At 38.0% G+C, this 23,672-nt stretch overlaps 1 protein-coding gene across 1 annotated transcript in view; it reads left to right on the forward strand.

Moving 5' to 3' along the window:
• Window positions 1-3,567: 3,567 nt before the first annotated feature.
• The window catches only part of LOC109241042, a 55,429-nt gene continuing 35,324 nt past the window's right edge, over window positions 3,568-23,672 (forward strand). Inside the window, exons 1-10 of the mRNA XM_019407752.1 lie at window positions 3,568-3,767; window positions 4,693-6,898; window positions 7,435-7,633; window positions 7,763-7,822; window positions 8,511-8,615; window positions 8,949-9,089; window positions 9,634-9,696; window positions 12,243-12,473; window positions 12,551-12,634; window positions 23,402-23,559. Coding sequence (XP_019263297.1) covers window positions 4,800-6,898; window positions 7,435-7,633; window positions 7,763-7,822; window positions 8,511-8,615; window positions 8,949-9,089; window positions 9,634-9,696; window positions 12,243-12,473; window positions 12,551-12,634; window positions 23,402-23,559 — 3,140 coding nt within the window. The 5' untranslated portion in view covers window positions 3,568-3,767; window positions 4,693-4,799. The remainder of the gene's footprint in view (window positions 3,768-4,692; window positions 6,899-7,434; window positions 7,634-7,762; window positions 7,823-8,510; window positions 8,616-8,948; window positions 9,090-9,633; window positions 9,697-12,242; window positions 12,474-12,550; window positions 12,635-23,401; window positions 23,560-23,672) is intronic.

The following is a 23,672-nucleotide window of genomic DNA, read 5'->3' on the forward strand; positions in this document are numbered from 1 at the left end:
AGTTTGAGGATGCATTCGTAAAGTAATACAATTCAAATGGGGTAATTATCATTAATTTTATAATACTTATAATACAATTCTTTTTTATTTTATTTAATTGGATATAAAGTTTAAGATCTAATTTATGTATTATACTAATGGTAGTAAAAGAGAATCTCAAATAGTGATTGAATTAAGCTTGATAGAAATAACGCAACATTAAAACTTAAAACTCGATAATTAAATGAATTTGAACTCTTAAAATCACGATAGTGCTACGAAATGACATTATTAAAGAACTCGAGTTAACTGCTTGAGACATCTTAAAATAGAGAAGAACGTCACAAACTGGCAAATAGGGCTGTTTATTGGGCGGTTATTTATGCTTAACGGTTCGATTTATCGGTCATCGACTTTTAAATGTATTAATCTGCTAGCCACCCGATAAAATATCGGGCGGATTGATATCAGTTTAACTATTATCGGGTGGTTAACGGGCAGATTATCTGCCAATTTTAATCTGTATTATAGAGGCCTATTTTGGCAACACACTGATACAGTGATAGGGTGATACCACGGCTGCACAACAGGATATATTAAACTTTTTCAGCATACCGATAGTATCACAAGACACAACCAATAATGGACAAACATACTTGAACCTTCACACACTGAGGAGCAAGGCAGGAAGCTCCTCGAAATTAGCTAAAATGCAACCAAGCTTATGGCTATACAGTCTGCGCATTCTTTAGCTAACATAGCACTTCCTAACGTGGCAATTACATTCGTCAAAATGAGTCCAGACCTGGCTTGGCTCTCACCTTTATATAAGCAAATGATTTCTACACCAATCATACACACAATACATACCACAAAAACCATTCTTAATATTCTATCAAAGAGATAAACACAACAACATCCAATATCTTATCCAATATCAGTAGAAGCAAGCTCAGGCTATAGCCGTATGGAGGAAACGAGGAGGTGACTTGATTCTTAAAGAAGAGAATGGGAGGCGAGAGCGGCTGTGTTGTTGTTGTTGTGTTGCCTCAACATTCAAAGAGTAGAGAGTAGAGAGTGAGCGGCGATGCGAGAAAGCTGTGTTTTGAGATATGAGTTCACTTCTAACTAGTGACTGCTGGTGAGGAAAATTAGAAACAGTGGCGGATCCAGGATTTTAAAGTCGTGGGTGCTCACCGATAAAAAATTTGAAAGAAGAGGAAAAAAGAGTTTAGTTATGGGTGCTCAATCAATATTTATCTAAATATTTTTATAATTACCTATACAAATTTACTAAATCTTGTCAAAGATAATGAGTGCTTGAGCACCCAAAATCTGCATGTAGATCCGCCCCTGATTAGAAATTAGATTTTAGTCTAATAGTGGATAAATGGAAGGGATATTTAATATACATCTATATTATATTAAAGGCACGAATGCCCTTAACGAAATGTCGTTCGTCTTTTTTTACCCTTTAAAAATAGAGTTCACACTAGACAAAACAGTCTTTTACTTATTATCCTATAATTTTGGAATATTCATTTAACTAATTTTTTAATATTTAGGATTAGTAATTTAATTACTTTTCTAATATTTAGTACTTTGAAATCAATTAAAATTTAGTATATTGAATATTTCCTTATTCAAACTATGTACAAACTTCTATATCTGAATATTCAAAGTCGAGTAAGATTTTGGTTATAAAAATGCTTTCCTTTTAGAATTTATTACTTCTAACACCATGCAGTTAAGCAATAATTCTACATTAAATATTAAAATACGCTTTGACTTAAATGTTCTCTTGTCTAATAGTAGTAGTAGTTATTTTCGCTCTTCTTCTTAAAAAAAAATGCCGTACTATTTTGAAATGTAAGCCAAAAAATAAATTTAATTCAAAGAATTTATTTAATGGCAAGTAAATAAATGCCGACATTACTGTACAACGGAAAGGAGTACATTTTTCTCCACACTAGTATGAAGATTCACTTTTTTTCTTAGTATATTTTCTCTATTATTTTAATGAATTAAGTAACTTAATGTCTTGTTTATAAATGCTAATAGACGATATATTATTCTCAATTACTTAATGATTATAAAAGGTTAGATCAAGATATTATCATAGTTGGAATGATATTGTTTTTAACTATTTTCACACTAATTATACATTAAATTAAAATTAAGAAATATAGTTTAAGATGAACAACTAGGTTCAGTTTACTTATTTTTCTAAGTATACGATCACAATAACTAGGGTCATTTACTTATTTTTTTAATATTTAAGATTTTAAAATTAATAAAAGTTTATTTATTAGATTTTCTTACTTGAATTAAAAGTTTAAAATCAATTAAGATTATTTTACTGAATATTTTATTTAATTAATATATAACTATAAAATTCATGATAAATATCACTATTAAATGTATGATCGTGATAAAGTAATTCAAGTGATAAAATAGAACATATGTCAATAACATTATTCGTGACTAAATGAGATTCAATTAGATCAACCCAAATATTATCAACAAATGATTATTAATTAGTTAAGTCAAAAAAAAAATTTTAAAATATATATATGCATATAAAAATAAATATTATACTATCTTAACGATTTATGCACATCAAATTATATATGAAATGTTAATAGACCTTTATATTTTTTTTTAAATTATATTACGCCACGATACATTTCATGTTGGATAAAATAACAATAATAATAAGAAGTACTAATTTTTTACTTTAAATTTTACTAGAAAAAGATATAGATGGGTTTAAATAGTACGCATCCAATTAAATTATTTGTATGATAATTAAACCAATAATATAGAGTTTCATATTAGTACTTGAACAAATAGAATTTATTTTAAGGCCATCAAAATGATAATATTGCTGCATGATAGTAGAGTACAAGTCAACATATTATTCAATTTTGTATGAGCTACTAAATCAATTGCACGGCTCATATATTAAAGTTATGATAAAGCTTTCGAATATTTTTGTGTGACATGATTTTTTTTCTTATTAAGCTGGCTAAATATCATCAATATATATTATTTTCAAGAGCTTATGCTTTTTAAAATTTTTATTTTATAACTCTATCATATAATTAATAATATCCGTGTTATTTTTAAAATTTTATAATCATTGATATAAACTATACGCGCAACACGCGTATTCTAAAACTAGTATAATATAAAAATATATAAATATATAAATTCTTAACGGGTTAACGGTTTATCCGATAAGAAAATTGATTAATCCGCCCCCAAACCGATAAGCCGTTAATAATAAAATTTTCATCCGTTCTCCACCCGTTAATCTGATAATCCGATATTAATAAGCCATTAAACCACTTTTGCGGTTCGATTTTCGATTCAGTTCGGTTTTGAACACCCCTACTGGCAAGAGACTAATGTTTTCTTACTTGTTAAAGAACGGGGTACAAGAGGAACAAAAACGATACCTTGAGAAGTAAATTGATTTGTTTTAGGACTAGATTGTACATTTCGAAATAGTTCAAAGGACTTGCAGTGCAATCTGCAATATCATTCCTTTCAGAACTGACCGAGCGAGCCAAAGCAATTAAGCAAATCCCCGCCCCACGCTTTCCTCGAAAACTCTCTTTTTTTCCCCTTGTGCGTAGTGAAAAAAACGACAGCCACACGCAATCTCAAGATTCATCAAAATAGTTTGAAAAATAGCAAACAAATAGTTTCCTGTTTTGGATTCTGCCCTCATTGAATTTGCCTCAGTAAAGTTCTTTACTACATATTTTATGTGCTTATACACAGTAAGACTCAACTCCTTGAACTCATGTTAATTTTGGATACACTGTTTCATTTTCAGTTTTCTGAATTGTGAAACTCTTAATATTGATAAGCCTTTTTTTTTTTTTCCTATTAAGAAAGCTCATAGCTTGAAACAATGTTGTTCAGTTAAGAGGCTGTGTGAATAGAATTTGTATTCTATCAATCTCCGATTTTGATTGACCTAATTTTGATTTATCTGCTCCAAGTTTATGAACTATTCTAAAGTAGCAAGTTTCCCCCCCTTAAACAAGTCGAAGTAATGTAAAGAAATAGGAGTACTATATTGTGTCATTTTTAAAATTTGATATGACCACTTCTCAACCAGCTTTCTATTTTTCACATTTTAAACTCTTTCATACGGAATTCAATAAGTACATAGCTACAACACTTATGTATAGATATAAGAATATAAACAATAAAAATATCAGCGCAAACATCTTAGTTATAAATTATTTATGATAAGAAATGGACCTTGAGCTTGACTCAATCCCGAAGCTAGCTTTGGGGTTGAGTTAGCCCAAGGTCCATTTCTTCACATGGTATTAGAGCCAGACCTACTCCAATTCTTGGTTTAACCTATGTTGGGCCGCCATGTTATATTGTCCATGCCCCAGATGTCCAATCATGGGCATGTGTGGGATGGATTATCTGCCTCCTTATACAGTCTTGAACAGAGTTAGCCTATGAGGTTGAGTTCCACCCAAGCTCCATTTCTTCATAAATTCCTTGGAAATCAACTCAGGTCAATTAGAGTGGGATGGGATGCACGCTCTATTCTAAAATCTTTTTGTAATTCGTTACCAAGTTTTTTAGCTAGTGAAGTTGGTCTCCTCATGAATTATTAAATATTGATACTTATGCATTTAGTGATGAAAAGAGTGTTAATCTTCTTCTACGCTTGACCAGGCTTTGAATGTTTGGGAACTGGTTTGTAGCTTGAAGCTTTTAGGGGGACTAAGAGTAGGCTCTTGGTCCCCTGCAATTATGTCAAATATCAAGTGAAGACTCATAATATGGAGATAATGCATGCTAAGATTCATAGCCCCTTTCTTGGGCTTCCGCTTCAATGCGACCTTAACAGAAGGAAAAGCCGAAATTATATTAGTGGAGTAAGATCATCAAGAAGAGGTGTTTACAAGTGTAGGTGTTTAAAGAAAGGAGACTGGATAACTCAAGGGGTCAAATTTACACATTCTTGTGGCAGAAACGTGGAGCTATTATGGAAGAGTTTTGCACTGAGAAGTGGCACATTAATGTGCTCCGTGAGAGAGCCATTAGCTCGAAGTAAAGGCTTGGTGAAGTCACTAGTTCCAGTTTGGGAAGAAGGGTTATTCTTTGTCCGATGTTCAATCTTTGGTGCTGTAATATCTGGGGTGTGTTTACTTCTCTGGTATGGCCAGTTGAAAGCAAAGAGTTACATTGAAGCAAAGCTTTTGCCTTCTGTTTGTGCATTATTGAGTGAATATGTTCAGCGCGAACTTGATTTTGGTAGGGTTCGAAGTATATCACCTTTAAGTATTACATTAGAGTCATGCTCTTTTGGTCCTCATAGTGAAGAGTTCTCCTGTGGTGAACTACCAACTGTTAAGCTGCGAATTCGTCCTTTTTCGAGTCTGAGTAGGGGAAAGATTGTGGTTGATGCGGTCTTGTCCAATCCAAGTATTCTGGTAGTGCAAAAGCAAAACTATACATGGCTTGGACTGCCCTTTTCTGAAGGCAGTCCGCTGAGCCGTTTGTCAGATGAGGAAGGTATTGATTTGCGGACAAAAATTAGGAGGATTGCCAGAGAGGAAGCAGCTACTCGCTGGGCCAGGGAGAGAGATGTTGCAGCAAGGGAGGCAGTTGAGAAGGGTTATCTTCTTCCTGAAGGAAATTCTTTTCTATTAGATGATGACTTCTCAAAGAACGTTGCAACTACTCTTGCGAGGATAGTAACGTCAGAGTCCTTCTTTTGTATGGATGAGAAACTGCACTGGAGAGATCAGCATCACATGGATGCAGGAGGGGAGTATGATTTGAAGCACGCAGATTTAGAGAAAACATTTGGTGCTAAAGTTCCACCTTCTGGGACTAGGTTTTGGTCTAAAATCATACCAGACGCGCTAAGACAACGATTCAAGAAGGCTAATGGGAGAGATTTATCTGCTGCTGGTATTGCAGCTAGAAGAAGAATTCTTGAGCGTAGTGCATCAGCAGCCTGTTTGTATTTCAAGGGTCCATCAAATGCAAATCTTGGTGTCTGTTGTCCGCCATATGAGGCTTATGATGTTGCAAATCCTGCAATTTTTCCTGTCAAAAGCGAGGGTGATACTTCACCCTCTGTTTCTTCACCAACAATATCTGAAGAAGTTGTAAACCCTGTAGATAATTCTGAGGGGAACTTATTTACCAGCAATGCAAAACGTAACGTGTTCGATTGTGGTTCTTCAAGTGAAGGAATTCCTGACAAAGTAGAAACATGCCAGCTTGATCTTACGTGTCAGAAAATGTTGGGAACATATCCTTTGCCTGTAGAGAAATGCGGTAGTGATTGCATTGATGGTTTAGCTGTTCTACGTGATCCATTTCTTCTTACTTTGGTTAGACTTTGTAAAGCTTTGAGTGTCAGTGAAAAATTATCTTCCACCAACATGGGAGATAGAACAGCTGACGGGCCCGGAGAAAGTAGTGAAGAAATTGCAGCTGATATCATAAATAGGGGTGCCAATAGCAGAGATGATTCACATCGATTTGAGGAGCAGGTACAACAGTCTCATTGGGGGACTTCAGATATTCGACAAGGCAATGCCTCTAGTGGTTCTGGATTTACAGTGCTTGAGCCATTACCTCTGCAGCATCCATCAAAAACTCTACAGTCCTGGAGCCCAAAGTCAGCTTTGTATTCTTTTGTGAAGAATCTAGGTCAGCTCGGGGCTAATTCAATTGTAAAGCCTATGGAAAGGCTGAAGTTTGAGATGAGTCCAAGAGTGGAGGATATTGTTGCTGAACTTGTTGATGGGGATGACGGAAAACATGCCTCTAGTGTTGAAAAGATGGTTCCAGTAATTCTGGATTCTGTACATTTCAGTGGGGGCTCATTGATGCTGCTTGCCTATGGTGATACAGAGCCAAGGTAAGCTTTCAAACAGCTAAAAATCCTGGTTAAAGGTTTTGAATCCTTCCCAAAATACTTATTCTTGTAAAAACTCCTTTTAATTTTGAAATTCTTCCTTTTAATATTTTCCGTTCTACTCTTACCAATCAAAAAAAAAATATTTTCCGTCCTACTCGCTCTCTCTTTCTCTCTCTCGTGCTCCACCCAGTATAGTTGGTTGATAGGGATTTTACATTCCTCATCCGTTTTGATTTGTCTTGGACAGAGTTTCTTTTGCTGTTAATGGGAATATTAGATATCTATTTTCTTACCTGTTTTTCTTTTTTTTTTTTGAGTGGCTAGCTTTGTGATAAAAGCCAATTGGTCTTGTTGAATGCTGTGGTGATGGGAGATACATTCTTGATGTGTGCATGCTCTGCTACTGGAGTTATCATTTTTTGTTTGTTGAGAATGATCTGCTACTGGAGTTATCTTAATGGCAATCTTTTTTCTCGTTCTTAGGCTTATTTCATGCTGGTCTATGCATTCAGTATTATCTTTGTCTGTGTTTATAGAGAGATGGAAAATGTCACGGGGCATGTCAAGTTTCAAAACCACTATGGACGGGTGCATGTACAACTAAATGGTAATTGTAAGATGTGGCGTTCGGACATCAGATCCGACAATGGTGGCTGGTTATCAACAGATGTTTATGTTGATATGACTGAGCAGAAATGGCATGCGAATTTGAAGATTGTGAACCTCTTTGTTCCGGTAAGGTGCACTGCCATGTTACTTGACTTGTAAAATTTGAAAGATCCCTAGTCCACAGGAGGCTGCTGCAATAGTGCTTGTTTTCTTACTGTTTTATGTGTCATGTATTGTTCTTTATCTCGGATGCAGCTTTTCGAGAGAATTTTGGAAATTCCTATCACATGGTCCAAAGGAAGAGCTAGTGGCGAGGTATTCCCTAACTCTGAAATCTGAATGTGTCCTGTAAACCTTTTTCAGTTCGTTATCACATTATGCCATTTCAATTGCAAGATGAGTTGATTGTGTTTGTTTAGTTGGTTAGATTGGAACTAATCACATCAATGACATGTTTAAATATGTATCGCTGTACCATTGGGGGAATGAATTGTGTATACTGTTTAAAGTATCTATAAAAGAACATAGATGTAGGACATTTGTTTTCATGCTCTTCCAACCTCTTCTCTCATGTCACACAGTAAATGTAGTAAAAAGGGTCCAGTAATGAACGTCGGAGATTAGTTAACACTATCCTAACGCACAATCCTTTTGCGTTGACCATTGTGATAGGAGTGAAATTTTTTTTTTTTTGCTAAACTAAAGCTGGATCCATAGTTCACGCATCCCATACAACTAAAGCTGGACGCATACTATTGTCCTGAAATTCCTCGTGTTATCATTCATAAAGCTAATTTCTGACTGTGTGTATCAGGGTTGCTTTTGGTGATTTCTTTATCAGATCCAGATATTTGCATGTGCGCTTATTTGTAATATGTATATTTCCTTTTGTATGTTATCCTTGGATATGGTTGACATTATCCTCTGTGGAAGATCGTATACTTGACTAATTTTATGTCTGATCAATTACTTTGATTTTGAGTTTGCTATCATTTGTTGCTAGGTGCACATGTGCATGGATAAGGGGGAAAGTTTTCCAAATCTTCATGGGCAGCTTGATGTCACAGGGTTGGCATTTCAAATATATGATGCTCCTTCTGGGTTTTGGGTAAGCTATCTTTCGGCATTGGAGTCGGGAAACCAAACAGTTTTTTATGATCTCTTTAACAGTTCATATATTTATTTGTCTATTATTTGTATTGAGTTGTCTGCTATTAAACTTACAAGTAGTGGAAGTACTTTTAGTTATTTGCTTCTCTTAACTTGTGAATTGTGTAGACATTTTTGTTCTTGAGTAGCTTTATAGAAATGGCGATTTTTTCATAGTCCTACATGCTCTAATACAAAGACATAAGTGTGGTGAAGTGTGTTGATGGCCCATCTGAAATGTATGATGGTTGATGCCCTTATGCATTTTCATCTCTTTCCTTCTCTTATGTAGGACATGTCTGCCAGTTTATGTTTTCGTGCTCAACGTATATTCTTGCATAATACTAGTGGTTGGTTTGGTGATGTTCCTTTAGAAGCTTCTGGAGATTTTGGCATCAATCCAGAGGAAGGAGAATTCCATCTCATGTGTCAGGTATACTATATGAAGTAAATAGCTACTAGTTATACAACATTCTTGGGCTGCACCGCATTGGGTTATGTATTCATAGTAACTTGAACGGTTGCATCCTATATGCGTAAGTGGTAGCAGAAACGAATTTGAGCTCAAATCATGATGTAGAAATCATTTAATTAGAATTCCTTTGATCTTTGTCAACATTGCTTAACAGAATTTAAGTTGCCATATGAAATTTAAAGTAGATTTATTAATTTCTACTAGAAATCATTTGATCTTTGATCACCATTGCTCAACATATTTAAATTTGCCTCATGAAATCTTCGAAGTAGCTTATATAATGTATCAATACATTACAGCAGAAGATGTTCTTTTCCTAGCAGTCATGTGACGCTCTTAAGTGTGGTTTGTCTTAGTTTAGAAGCACTACCAATAAGTGTTTGAAACAGTTGTGATGGGAACGTGGAAGGTGGTATTGCCTGTCTGGTGGTCTTTCTCTTCTTTTCTGCCAAATAAATTTCTCATTCATATAATTCCGATTTGGTATGGACACTTTTTTCAGGTTCCATCTGTTGAAGTGAATGCCTTAATGAAAACATTCAAGATGAAGCCTCTATTGTTTCCGGTTTGTCTCTATTCACTTTCTCTTGGTTACATATTTTCATCTATCTTGAGCCCTGCAACTCTAAGTTTATTTTTGTCTCCAATTATTCCCATAAAATTACACTTTATAGCATTGGGCTAGTAACCCTCGTATTTTGGGTTGCATAGGTATTTATTATGAGCTCCTTCCTGTTCCAAACTTTATTATGTGAAGAGATTGATCTTCTTTTACCTCCTCACCGGAGCCTTGATGCTCTGGTGAGGAGGTGTGAGCGGTTGGCCGTGGTGGGAATGAGGAGAGGTAGAGGGAGGCCTAAGAAGTACTGGGGAGAGGTGATTAGGCAGGACATGGCTCGACTGCAGATTTCTGAGGACATGGCCCTTGATAGGAAGGCTTGGAGGTCAAGCATTAGGGTTGTAGGGTAGGGGGTAGTGGAGCTTTGCGTACTTCATTCCGGGGGTGAGGCGGGGTTGGATTAGGATTGATCTTAGATAGCTTGCAGTTTATGTTGAATTCACACTGTCCTTGCCGTTTATCTTAGCACCGGGCCTTAGTTACTGGTTAATGTTATTGCATGTCATTTATCTTTCGGTTGTTATGCTTCTATTACTATTATGGTTTCTACTGGAGTGACTAATGAATTGTCTTCTTCTCTTTTCCTTTTTCTCTGAGCCGAGGGTCTTTCGGAAACAACCTCTCTGCCCTATCGGGGTAGGGGTAAGGTCTGCGTACATATTACCCTCCCCAGACCCCACTCTGTGGGATTTTACTGGGTAGTTGTTGTTGTTGTTGTAACTAGCTGCAAATAAAGTAAATTTCACAGCTTTTCCCTAAGTTATGAATGCTCAAAAAAATAAATAACATGAATGCATACTCTCTATTCTTTGCAAACAAAGAGGAAAGAGCAACATGTAGCTCCACATTTATATTTTTGTTTTAAATAAACTGCAGCTTTAGCCATTTCTGATTGCTATATTTATCAAAATTATTGCCTTAAAAAAGAACCAAATATATCCCCTCTATATAAGTATCTCAAGTTCTTTGAATAAGGTAGTAAGTCATCTTGGGGCTCGGGTGTTTTAAAGATGCAAAGTGCTTTGACAAAGATGTTCTGTCTTTTTTGATAGTATATTTGGTTGTAATTAAAAAACTATCATCTATAAGGGATGTGCTTTTAGTGTTGCAGACTTAACTGAAAAATGTGCTATAGAATAGCTTAATGCTTAATGCGCCATGGCAGAATGAATCTAATAATAGACCTTTCTATATCAGAATGTTTCTCCTATTCCAAGGAATTTTAACAGGGTATTAGGGGTGTGCATTCGAATCGGTTTATCGATAAATCGAATCGATTATTTGTTATCGGTTTATCGATTTATCGATTTCGATTTCGAAAATTTTCCTTATCGAGTTATCGATTTCGATTTCGATTTTGTCCTCTTCGGTTATCGGTTTATCGATACACCGATAAGAAATACTAAAAAAAAATTAATTTTTTTAATTTTTTTTACCCTTATTCTATAATACCCTTTCCTTTACCCTAAGTCCCTAACCCTATTATTTCATCTACCACATTTAAGGAATGATCATTTTTGAAGTTCAAGGGAATGAAGTTCAAATTAATGGAAAATAGAATTAGCCGTGATGATGTATTTTTATTTTTTTATACCGTTGGAGTGTTGGTGGCATACATTTGATCCCTTACTTTAGTTTCGTTGCATGTGCTTGTTGACACAATTTTTATGTTATAAACGGTGTTCGTCTTATTTTAGCTCTTTTGGTCCATATTAGTTAGGCGTGTTTATAGCGATATACTTTCCGTGGAATCCCGCAAATTTTCTTATTGGTGTAATCGATAACCGAATCGATAAGCCCCAAAAATCGATAAATCGAAATCGAAAAAATCGAAACCTTATTGAAATGATAACGATAAGCATATGTACAAATCGATAATCGATAAGTAATTATCGATAAGGGTCAAAATCGAATCGATAAATCGAATGCACACCCCTACGGGTATGAATTTGTATCGAGTGAAAGAATCATTTTAAGTTACTGGTTGGATTTCATAGTATGCACTTCTTTAGACAGGTGCAACACTTCGTTGTGTTTTATTTAATGAAATGTTACTTTTTTATCAAAAGACAATTTTGACTGAAGCTCCGGTCTACTCTGATGAAGAGCAAGAGTAAGAGGTGCTTCAAAGGATAAAAATTAACTAGTCTCCTGCGCTCTTGCTAAAACACACTAACTCTTTTGCATCCCAAGTCAGTGAAAATTGAGAATAAATGGGAAAATGTCCTTCAGGCTTCAGCTTCATTATTATGACTTGATTCCTGCTTTCTGTTGCCAAATAATGTGCTTCATTATCTGTTAAGAGGACTGTAAACATTCTTACAGGTCCTTTCCTATTTTATTGAAAGGCATTGCACAAACATTTGTGATCAATTTTCGAACTGTGTTCTAGATCTCTGTGATATCTTGTATCTTTTAAGAGGGCACTGTGATCGGGCTGCTCTGGCCTCTTTCTCCTTATTGATCTCAAAATCCTTTGATGATGTACTCAGTTGGCTGGTTCAGTTACAGCTGTATTCAACTGTCAAGGTCCCTTGGACATTCCCGTATTCGTGGGGAGTGCATTGGTGTCAAGGAAGATAGCCAATTTGGCCAATGAATTTCCTAAATCTGCCGCATATGAAGCTGTGATTAGTAATAAGGAGGCTGGTGCAGTGGCAGCAATTGATCGTGTTCCATTTTCCTACATTTCAGCCAACTTCACTTTCAACACGGACAACTGTGTAAGCAAAATCAGCTATAAATATTTCAATTTTTTCGTAATGCTTCTGTACTATAGAATTCATCATGTCTGGGACAGGTGGCTGACTTGTATGGCATTAGAGCTAGCCTTACTGATGGCGGTGAAATTCGTGGTGCAGGAAATGCGTGGATTTGCCCTGAGGTACTTGCTTATATCTGAGATAATTCACTTTGGCTTGAAGATCAAGTAAATATGGTTATTCTGTATACAAAAGTTCAAATATATTCTCAAGTCACTAGATAAGATATACACGATAATGAGTGTCTAAAGGAGAGAATTATTTGTCTCCGGAATATTTCAATTTTTGAGGGTGCAAATATTAAACCAGAAAAATTAGCCTGAACTTGCTACACGCAACTTTGGCCAGCTGCAGATGAATATCTAAGGGATGTCCGCATTTATCAGCTCTACAATTTTTGATGCTATAAGTACCTGGTTATGCAGTTTTTGGTGTTGATAGAATTATGCGATAGCTTTATGGTCAAGGAGGTGCTACGTGGTTTTTTGGATTCTACTCCTTGATAACCGATCCTTGCTCCAAAATATGTGTATACTTTCCTTAAATTTGTGTTGCTTGGATGTCTATATAGAAAAATCTATTAAGAAAATAAATAAATATATATATAGAAAATCTTGGTTAGGGACATAATTTATGGGACATTTATGTAGGATTGAAGTGTGGATGTAATTGCTTAGGAAGAACTCCGTTTGGGTTAAATTGTCCCATATTGATTGAGAGAATAAGCTGTTGTTTTCTTATATAGTCTTGACATTCCTTGTTTCATGGGCTAGCTCTTGGGATTGAGTAGGCCTAAGGTCTATTTCTTTATTATGGTACCAAAGCTAAACCCATCCTTATGCTTGGTTTACCTAATTGCCCCCCCAACCCCCATGTTATATTGTTTACACTCCAGACATCCAGCCTTGGGCCTGCCGGGGATGGGATGTTAGATTCTCTCAATTGATTGAGGAAGTGGGTTGTTGCCTTCTTATATAGTCTAGGCAATCCTCACCCTCATGAGCTATCAGGGTTGAGTTAAGTCCAAGGTCCATTTTCTTTACAGTTTGCTTGTCAGTAATAGGTGCCAACTTAAAAGTGTGAAGAAAATGATAATACTAGTGGATGCAATCCCAACATTTTCAGCCTCTTAACTCTTCTGATATCGTGTTTTCTCTGCCCCTTTCACTCTTCTGATCTCTCTCTTTTTACTTTATGATCCTATTTTGTTAACGGAAAAGGGTCAAATATACCCCTACACTATTGAAAAAGGTCTAATATTGCCCTCCGTTATACTATCAGTCCAAATATAGCCATAACGTCATACTATCGGTCCAAATATATCCCTGACATCATAAAAGTGGTACAAACCTATCCTTCCTCCGTTAACTGCCTCCCTATGACAACATTTCATTGCCATATCACCATTATACTCCCATTTTCATCCCTTCCCCACAACCTTTCTTTCCCGTACATTTGAAGAAAAATCACAGATCATATGTATACAAACAAACTATATCAAAAGAAATGCTAACAACTACAGATAATATGAAACAATGTGAACCGAGAAAATTCTGATTTTGCTATTCAAAATTCATGCTTATACGAACGAAAATACATTTTATTTTATATAAAAAACTAAGCAAAGATACATGCAAACTAGTTTAAGGTTTCAAAATTGACCATGGTGAGAAAGAAAAACAACCTAGACACGAGAGTCAATTTTTTTTGTTTCTTTCTCTTCAACCACATTTCTGGAAGGCTACCATTTTTTCTCTCTTTACGTTTTATGTTAAAATAAAAGTGCTACTAAATTTTCCCTAAATAGGTCTTACAAATTCAGTGGCAACACAAGTAAATGCAAAATAAAACACAAAATTGTAAGGTCAATTGAAAGGTACGTACAATTCCAGGGTCGGCCGGAGAAGCAACAGGTATTTTGAAAAGCAAGAGGAAGTATAGGCAGTGAAGTCTTCAAAATAATGATAGAACTTCAAAGTAATTGAACTTGGTGGCTGCAAACAGGGTGAAATGGTGAGGTAGCAATCAAATGTGTTCATAGGAGAGGCAGTTAACGGAGGAAGGGTAGGTTTGTACCACTTTCATGATGTCAGGGATATATTTGGACCGATAGTATAACGTTAGGGTTATATTTGGACTGATAGTATAACGGAGGTTATATTAAACCTTTTTCAATAGTATAAGGGCATATTTGACCCTTCTCCGTTTTGTTAAAGTATATGACCTCTTTGAATGTCAGCATCCTCCAACTTGAAACACCGAATTAACGATAAGGACCTACTTTATTTTATATTTATATTTGACGTGAAATTTGTACCCGTTCTTTGATCATGATCAGTAGAATTTATATCTTTTATATTTGCTAACCATTATATTAACATATATCTACCTAGTAACTCATCAAAACCTTTTATTCTGGAACTCCAGATAGTCAAATTAGGTCACACTTAATGGGATGGATGAAGTATCACATAATTACCTCTTGTTAGGTCTTACACATTTACCTATCATGTACTGGCAGTTTTGAAGCTCTGCATATTTCTAATGGCCTGAGATTTTCTTGTGGTAGATAGAAGCTTGGTTGGGCATTTGGGTCCCGAACCCTTCTTTATGAAAGATACTTCAGTATCAGGTGGGATGATCAATCCTAGAGGGTTTCAGAAAGGATCCCGTTCTCATGTTATGGCCCGGCTACCCCAGTTCCTTTGCTATTAAAAGACACTGCCGTTTCTACAAAGAGAAGAATGCAATGTAAACAATCAATGTGGTTTTCGGATGACAGAACCTTTCTCCCTCTTGAGGATATGGAAGAGTCACTTAATGTTCTAGGTTGAAAGCATATGTCGAGACCTTTAGAGTTAAAACAAGTAACTTGAGATACGTTTCGTGACAGACTATGACCATGCTCATGATAGGTTCAGACCTCCAATTATGAATGAGCTACTCACACTATCCGTAGGTAGTTTGAGTGAGAAGAAAGAACAAGGAAAATGGTAGGATGTTTGGATCAGAAGAATAGAGAGTTGGTTTTCCCTAAGGCAACCCTTTTTGATAAAGTAAAAAGTTTTTTTATTAAGGAGGGAACAACCCTTGTGAAAGGTGTAAACAATCATAGAGAATTTTAGAGCAAAATATAAGCCAGTCATCTATACTAAATTACTACTCCCTCCGGTTCACAATAAGTGTCCAATTTGCTTTTTCATTTTGGTTCAAAATAAGTGTCCAGTTATGTAATCAAGAAAGAATTCAATTTGTTTTTACAAAATAATCCCTATGTACATATCCCTAAAAAGTTTTCTTACTCCTCACATTAAATGTTTAATTAGGGGTAGTTTAGTCATAGTAGGTTTTTTTGTATAGAATTTAGTATTTTCTTAATGGGCGTGCTAAAAGCAAATTGGACAATTATTGTGAACCGGAGGGAGTAATAAGGAGTGCTCCGACAATCTGCAAGACATGACATGACCCCGCCATGACAGCTTTTACTTGAGAAGTAATTTTACATTGCTTTTTTGTTTTGTAATTAGCATAGGAAAGTGCAAACTGAGTTACTTCCTGTCAAAATTGGTCAAGTAGCTAATCTATGAAGGTCTAAGAAGGAGACAGTGTTGGTTTTGTGATAGCATAAAACATTACGGAGTTTTATGAGAAGCTCCTACTTCTCTCTAGAATCTAGGAAGAGAGCATATGTCTTCCAAGGAAGCTCTAGCCTGGCCTACACTAGATTTGGGAGGTAGATGTCGTCTGAAGAAGTCTAATGGCGAGTCCAGTTTCTCACTGTCAGAGGAACATACGCTGACAAGGAAAACTTTTTTGAAATCTTGCTTGGTTGGGTCCATCATTAAATGGGTAGGTTCACCGAGGCAATCATAAATTGGGCCGCTAAGGAGTGGAGAGTGGAAGACGGGCTGAAGATCACACAGCTTAGTGACAACCAATTCCTGTTTCGCTTTGTGAATTGAGGAACAAACTGCTAAGATTCTTCATGGGGGAAAGAGGTGGTTTGATGGTAATTTCATGAAGTTGGAGAGGTGGATAGGACAGGAAGGGTGCGTCGATCCACGCTTTTTCGGTGACACAGTGATGGTTAACTTGGTGGGCCTTCCAATTCATCTTTGGTGTGTTAATCTATTTAGGAAGGTTGGAGATCTTTTGGGGGGCTTTGTAAATGTTATCTGCAGCTTACACGACATGTCCCGAGTGAGACTTATGGTGAGGAAAGGGGGGAGAGTTCCTGTTTCTATTAAGGTGGATGATGGAGAGATGGGTTACATAGTTTGGTTGTCAATTGAATTTCGGCCTATGATGTTGCCTTTAAAGGTGGACGAGAATGAAGGTAAAGTTAGGAAGGGAGGGGAAATAGGAGGTGTGAGAGGAGGAAGAGTGGTTGAGAAAGGTGGAACTCTGATGCCGGAAGCCATGGATGAGCGGGTTGTAATAGAGAGGAAGAAGGGCAACGTGAATTTTGAATTCTGGAAAGAGAGAAAAAACCCTAATAAAGGGAAAAGACATCCTTACCCTTGGATTAGTGAACAGGGCTGTAAGGGTAGAAAGGACTGGTTCAGTAATAAAAAAGGTGTGAACCGTCTGCATCCAAAAGAGTCCATCGGCACTTACCCACAGAAAGGTCAAACCTATCGGAACCCTACTGTTCCGCCGCTGGTAATCCAATAAAATAGGAAGGAGACGATCTCCCGAGGCTCGAATTCGTCTCACGAGTCTCATGCAAGGTCTGGATACTCTCCATTAGGGGTAGATTGTCAGCAGAAGCCGGGACCTGAAGATCCAGTGGTACCAAACGACCGGAATCACTATTCCGGCGAGGCAAAAAGCAGCAATAAAGGGGTGTGTGTTAGTTGTTGCGACCCGTCAAAGGCACCTGAACTCCCAAAGATGCTGGGTAATTCTAACTCGTGTTTTTCTGGAGCTGGGAATGCTCCGGCGCCAGCGCCAGCGCAGAAAAATGGTTCTGGTCAAGTTGGAAAAGCTCCGGCGACTAACTTAGTGCTAGATAATGCTACTGTGGCTGGTCAGGTGCCGGAATATGGCACTGTTCACATCAGAAATTCTCCGGCGACTGCAATGGAGATGGAAAATGCTACTGCTGGTGTTTCGGTGCTGGAAAATGGTATTGATCATGCCGGAATCGCACAGGCGACTGCAACTGTGCTGGAAAATGCTACTGCTGCTGTTCCGTGGGCGGGAAATGGTACTTTTCATACCAGAAATGCTTCGGCGACTGTAACTGTGCCAGAAAATGTTGCTAATACTGTTCCGAGGGCGGGAAATGGTTCTTTTCTCTCCATAAATGCTCCGGCGACTGTAACTGTGCCCGAAAATGCTACTGTTGTTGTCCCGAGGGCGGGAAATGGTACTTTCCACACCAGAAATGCTCTGGCGACTACGATGATGCTTGAAAATAGAATGGATGATGCTCCAATGACGGGAAATGGTTTTGTTCAAGTCGGAAGTGTTTCGGCAACTACAATATTGCTGGAAAATGCTATTGCTCACCTGAGAAAATTTCCAGGCTACTTATTTTGGTCCTCAATCAAGTAACTATGGACTGGTAAATGACCTGGGGACTAGATACAGTCATAAGATCAACTTCTCTTGCGGGAGAGTGGCTGATTTTTCACATTCAGACCACTCTCATTTGTTTTTTGGCACTCTTTGTGGCAGTAAAGATGCTCAAGGAGCATTAGCTAGTCTGGAGGATAGAAGAAACTTTACTAGGTGGGTGGGAGAGAAATTTCTCTGGTATGGGGAATTCCTGGGAGTGTCTTTGAGGGGAACGAGGGCAGGGTGTTAGAATTGCTTAGAGATATTGAAGAAGAGGCAAAAGGGGATAGAGTGAAGGAGGTTGATGAATACAGGGAGGGAAGGGGAAGGGGTCTAGGGAAGGAAAATGAGGGAGAAGGAAGAAGGAAGAAGGATGATGTATGAGAGGAGATATAGAAGCAGGGAGAGGAATGGGGTAATGGAGGAGGAGAGGAATGGTGGTGAGGGTATAGATGTTGTCCATGGAAATTAAAATCATCTCTTGGAATGTGAGGGGGATGAATGACCCAAATAAGAGGGCTATCATCAAAACGAGGGTTAGGGAATGGGGTCCGGATCTTTTGTGTATTCAAGAGTCCAAAATGGATATAGTGTCAGATGCGGTTGTTAGTATGGGGGGGGGGGGGGTATGGGTGAAATATGATTAGGTACCGGCGTCAGGGAATGTAGGGGGTATTATAATATTATGGGATGAAAGAAAAATGGAGGTTGTGGAGGTAAGTAAAGGGGAATTCATGATTGCAGTACGTATAAAGACCTTGGGGAGTGTGAATAGTGGGGATTTGGGGGAGTGTACGGCCCGGTGGGGGAGGGATCTAAGGAGAGTTTCTGGGAAGAGATGTCTACTTTAATGGCGGGGTGGGAGGTTCCTTGGGTGTTAGGGGGGATTTTAATACGATAAGGTTCCCAGAGGAAAGAGTAGGGTGTAGGACGATGTCCAGGGCAATGGAAGAGTTCTCGGAGTTTATTGATAACCATTGTCTTATCGATCTTCCATTGACAGGGGCAACTTTACATGGTTACATGGTCCAGAGCAGAAGATTCCGCATCAAAATCTAGACTTGATAGATTCTTGGTGTCTACTGACTGGGAGGAGATGGTTCCAGATGTGTTACAAGTTCCATTGCCTAGATTGACCTCGGATCACTCGCCTATTATGCTAGATGGCAATAGAAGGAGGAGTTTGTGTATCCCTTTCAGGTTCGAGAATATGTGGCTTCAGGCTTCAGATTTTGAAGATACAGTAGATGTTTGGTGGAATGGGTATGTAGTGACTGGCACACCATCTTTTCGACTTGCAAGCAAGTTGAAATGCTAAAAGAGATATTAGGAAGTGGAATAAAGAGGTGTTCGGGATGGTAGAAGTTAAAATAAGGGAGCTAATTAATGAGGTGGGGGAGATGGAGCGTGTGGAAGCTTTGAGGGCCTTAGAAGAGAGCGAGATAGTTAGGAAAGAGGAGGCGAAGCGGGAGCTAGCCGCTTTAGCGGTCGCTCAAGAGACTCGTTGGAGGCAAAAATCGAGGGCGTTTTGGTTGAAGGAGGGGGATTCAAATACAAAATTTTTTCATAGGCTCGCGGTAGCAAATAGGAGGAGGAACTTTATTGAGTCCATAGAAGTGAATGAGGTGGTGTTTTAGGGGGAGGAGGAAGTTAAAGGGCTATTGTTGGCTATTATGAACGTATGTTCAAAGAAGATGCTAGTTGGAGGCCTAAATTAGGGGGTTAGAGTTTAGTCAAATAGGAGAGGGGATTAGGGAGTGGTTGGAGAGGGCTATGGAAGAAGAAGAGGTAAGGGCAGCGGTAGTGAGTTGTGCGGGTGACAAAGCTCCGGGACCGGATGGATTCACTTTGGCTTTCTTCCAACATTGTTGGAGGATAGTTAAAGGTGAATTGATGGAGACCATTGTGGAATTTCAATAAACTGGGGAGTTTGAAAGAAGCCTTAACGCATTTTTTGTCACCATTGTGCCAAAGAAGGAAGGAGCGACGAATATCAAAGATTATAGGCCTATTAGTCTGGTGGGAAGCATCTATAAGATTATTTCTAAGGCGGTTTCTAATAGACTAAAAAAGGTTCTGGATGAGACGGTATCCACTTCTCAAAATGCATTTGTGGAAGGAAGACAGATCCTATATGCAGCATTAGTGTCGAATGAGGTGGTCGATTCGAGAAAGAAGAGAGGAGAACCGGGAATCTTATGTGACAAATAGAGATGGATCAGATTTTGCATTTCTACTACTAGATTCTCTATTTTGGTGAATGGAAGCCCATGTGGTTTCTTTGGGAGTTCGAGGGGTTTTAGATAGGGGGATCCATTATCCCCTATGTTATTTATTTTGGCGATGGAAGCATTGAGTAAGATGATGGATAGGGCGGTCTCTGAAGGTCTAATTTGGCGATGCTTCGCTTAGCGGGCATAGCAATGTGACAGTTACACATTTGTTATTTGCAGATGATACGTTGGTTTTTTTGTGATGCAGAGGTGTCTCAGCTTGCTTATTTGAGACATATTCTCTTATGGTTCCAGATTGTGTCAGGCCTTAAGATCAACCTCAGAAAATGTGAGATCACACTGGTGGGAGAAATGGATAATATTGAAGAGATTGCACATGTGTTGAATTGTGGGTACTTTACCTGCTAGTTATTTGGGTCTACCGTTGGGTGCATCAAGCAAAGATCTTGCAATGTGGAATCCAATGATTGAGAGAGTAGAGAAACGGCTAGCGGGATGGCAAAAGAAGTACTTGTCGAAAAGAGGGAAAGAAGTTTTGATCAAAAGCACTCTATCTAGCATACCTACATATTCTATGCCACTTTTGCACGCTCCGGGAGAAGTGCCTGAGAGGTTGGAAAGACTTCAACGGAACTTTTCATGGGACTCAACTGAAGGAGCAAGAAAGTATCATTTTGTGAACTGGAGAGTTGTCACATCTCCAAAGGAATAGGGAGGTCTCGGGGTGAAAGATCTCAAAGTGTTCAACAAAGCTTTGCTAGGGAAGTGGATAGGGAGAGTTGGGGTGGAGGAGAGTGCATTTTGGAGGGGGGTGGTAGCAAAAATATATGGTATTATGGAAGGGGGGTGGAGGACTAGAAACATTAGAGTACGGTTTGGGTGTGGCATATGGAGGAGCATTATGAAGGGGTGGGAAGATTTTAGTGGCCATATTTCCTTTAAGGTTGGGGATGGAAGCTGAATTAATTTTTGGGTGCATAAGTGGTGCGGGGAGGACGAGTTGAGGGAAGCTTTCCCTAACTTATATAGAGTATCTTGCCAAAGAGGGATGACGGTCCAACAAATTTGTAGGTCTCACGGAGGGGTGCTTCATTGGGATTTGAGATTTAGGAGGAACCTACAGGATTGGGAGATGGAAGAATTTCACAATCTAGTTGAGTTATTATATGGATTGGATACACCCAATAATGTATCGGATGTATGGAGATGGCGGGAGAGTAAAAATGGATTATTCACGGTTAAATCTTATTATAAGAGGTTATTAATGAGGGAGGAACAAGTTTTCCCTCATTACTCTATTTGGATTCCAGAGCACCAAGAAAGGTGTGTTTCTTTGTGTGGTTGGCGGCGAGGGGAGCGATTTTGATAGTGGAAAATCTGAGAAAGAGAAGGCTTACCTATGTTAGTTGGTGCTTCATGTGCAAAAGCTCGGGCGAAGATGTAGATCATCTCCTATTGCATTGTAAAGTGGCTAGTCGGTTGTGGAGAGTGATTCTTAATTTGTTTGGGGTGCAATGGGCGATGCCGGGTACAGTGAAGGAGGCGTTGCATAGTTGGGTTCACATGAGTGGTAAGAGAAGTCCAAGGGCATGGAGTGTCGCTCCCTTGGCAATCCTGTGGGTGATATGGAAAGAGAGAAATAGGAGGGCTTTTGAAGGGGTAGAACAAGATTTTATGAAGTTGCAAAGTAGTTTCTTGTTCCTAGTATCTTTTTGGTGTACTCATGAGGTCCCTATTTCTATAGGATTCGATCTCTTTTGTTGAGAACTATATTTTGGTGTAGGTTCTCTTTTTTTTTTGGTATACGGCTTGTATGTAGGATTAGTCCCCGATTGTTAAAAAATTATTTACCTTATCCAAAAAAATAAGAAGAAGTTCCCTCAGAAGCCTGACCAACTAGAATTTATAGTGGTCTAAAGGGTAACATTAATTATATAAAGTAAAATTGAGAACTAGTAGCATATATCTTCTTAAAGCTGGATAATCCATGAAAGACGAGAAATCAATCTTCATACATATTTTGTGAGAGATGTAAATATGTGTATGTATGAATCTGTCTTTCTTGGATGATAATTAATTAACCAAGTTATCTTGATATATAAGAATTATCTAAGTTGAGAGGGCGCTATTGAGTACAACAACAAAAACAACTTACCTAGTGTGATCTCACGAGTGGGGTCTGGGAGAGTGGGGTGCACACAGACCTTAACCCTGCTTTTGTGGGGTAGAGAAGTTGTTTCCAATAGACACTCGTTCCGTAGTCATAAAATTGAAGAGCAAGATAAATATAGCATAATAACAATAATACTGGTAAGGAGAAGAGGATCATCTAACATACTAAGGAGAGGAGTCGCTCTAACCTTCTACCTTAAAGGAGAGGAATCACTCAACTACCTACTAAGATTTTACCCTAATCGCTCGACTACCTGCTAATCTTCTACCCTAATCCTCGACCTCGATGCTCTCCTATATAGGGTCATGTCTTCGGTGAGCCAAAGACGTGTCCTGTCCTGTCTAATCATCTCCCTAATTCTTCCTCGGTCTACCTCTACCTCTCTTTAGACCTATCACTGCCACCTCTAGCACCTCCTCACCGGAGCATATGTGCCCCTCCTCTTACAGGACGCTATTGAGCAATATGTCTACTGCTTCGGAGTCAATGTTTGATGATCAACTCTTTTTAACATCCTCAATTGAATTGAACAAGTTATCTCATCATGGTTGTATTTGAGAAGTATCTCTTTTTTGCTTTTTGTTCATCTTGCCCAACAAAAAAAGGATCTCTCGTCTTTTCACCCTACTTTGTGTTTACACAGGCCAAAACTTTTGGTTCTTCGGATTAACTTTTGAAGAATATAAGTTCAAATAATTTAATATCTGGATAGTAGTTTCCTGATAATTGCACAGGAAGACAAGCTCAAAGTAGGGCCTTTTTTTTCCATTCAAATTATACAACACAAAACATGTTTTTGACTTTTTGCTGACTTTGTGACACCATATTAAATCTTAAGGAGCAGTAAATTACCTTAAATGTCCAACTTCTCAAATTTGATCATGTCCATAGCGTTGGTGTTGACATTTTCAATTTTGCAGGGAGAGGTTGATGACACGGCAATGGATGTGAACTTCTCTGGTAATTTAAGCTTTGATAAGACCATGGATCGCTATCTACCTGGTTTCCTTCAGCTGATGCCTCTTAAGTTGGGTCATTTAAATGGAGATACGAAGATTTCTGGGTCTTTATTGAAACCGTAAGATTTTTAGTCACATCTTTCTTAATGTTGGTGTCATATGTCTTTATAGACAGTTCTGTATCTACTTTCTGAATGGTAATATTTCGTATTCATAACACATCTGGTATCTA

Source organism: Nicotiana attenuata, unplaced genomic scaffold (genome assembly GCF_001879085.1).
Source record: "Nicotiana attenuata strain UT unplaced genomic scaffold, NIATTr2, whole genome shotgun sequence".
Lineage (NCBI taxonomy): Eukaryota > Viridiplantae > Streptophyta > Magnoliopsida > Solanales > Solanaceae > Nicotiana > Nicotiana attenuata.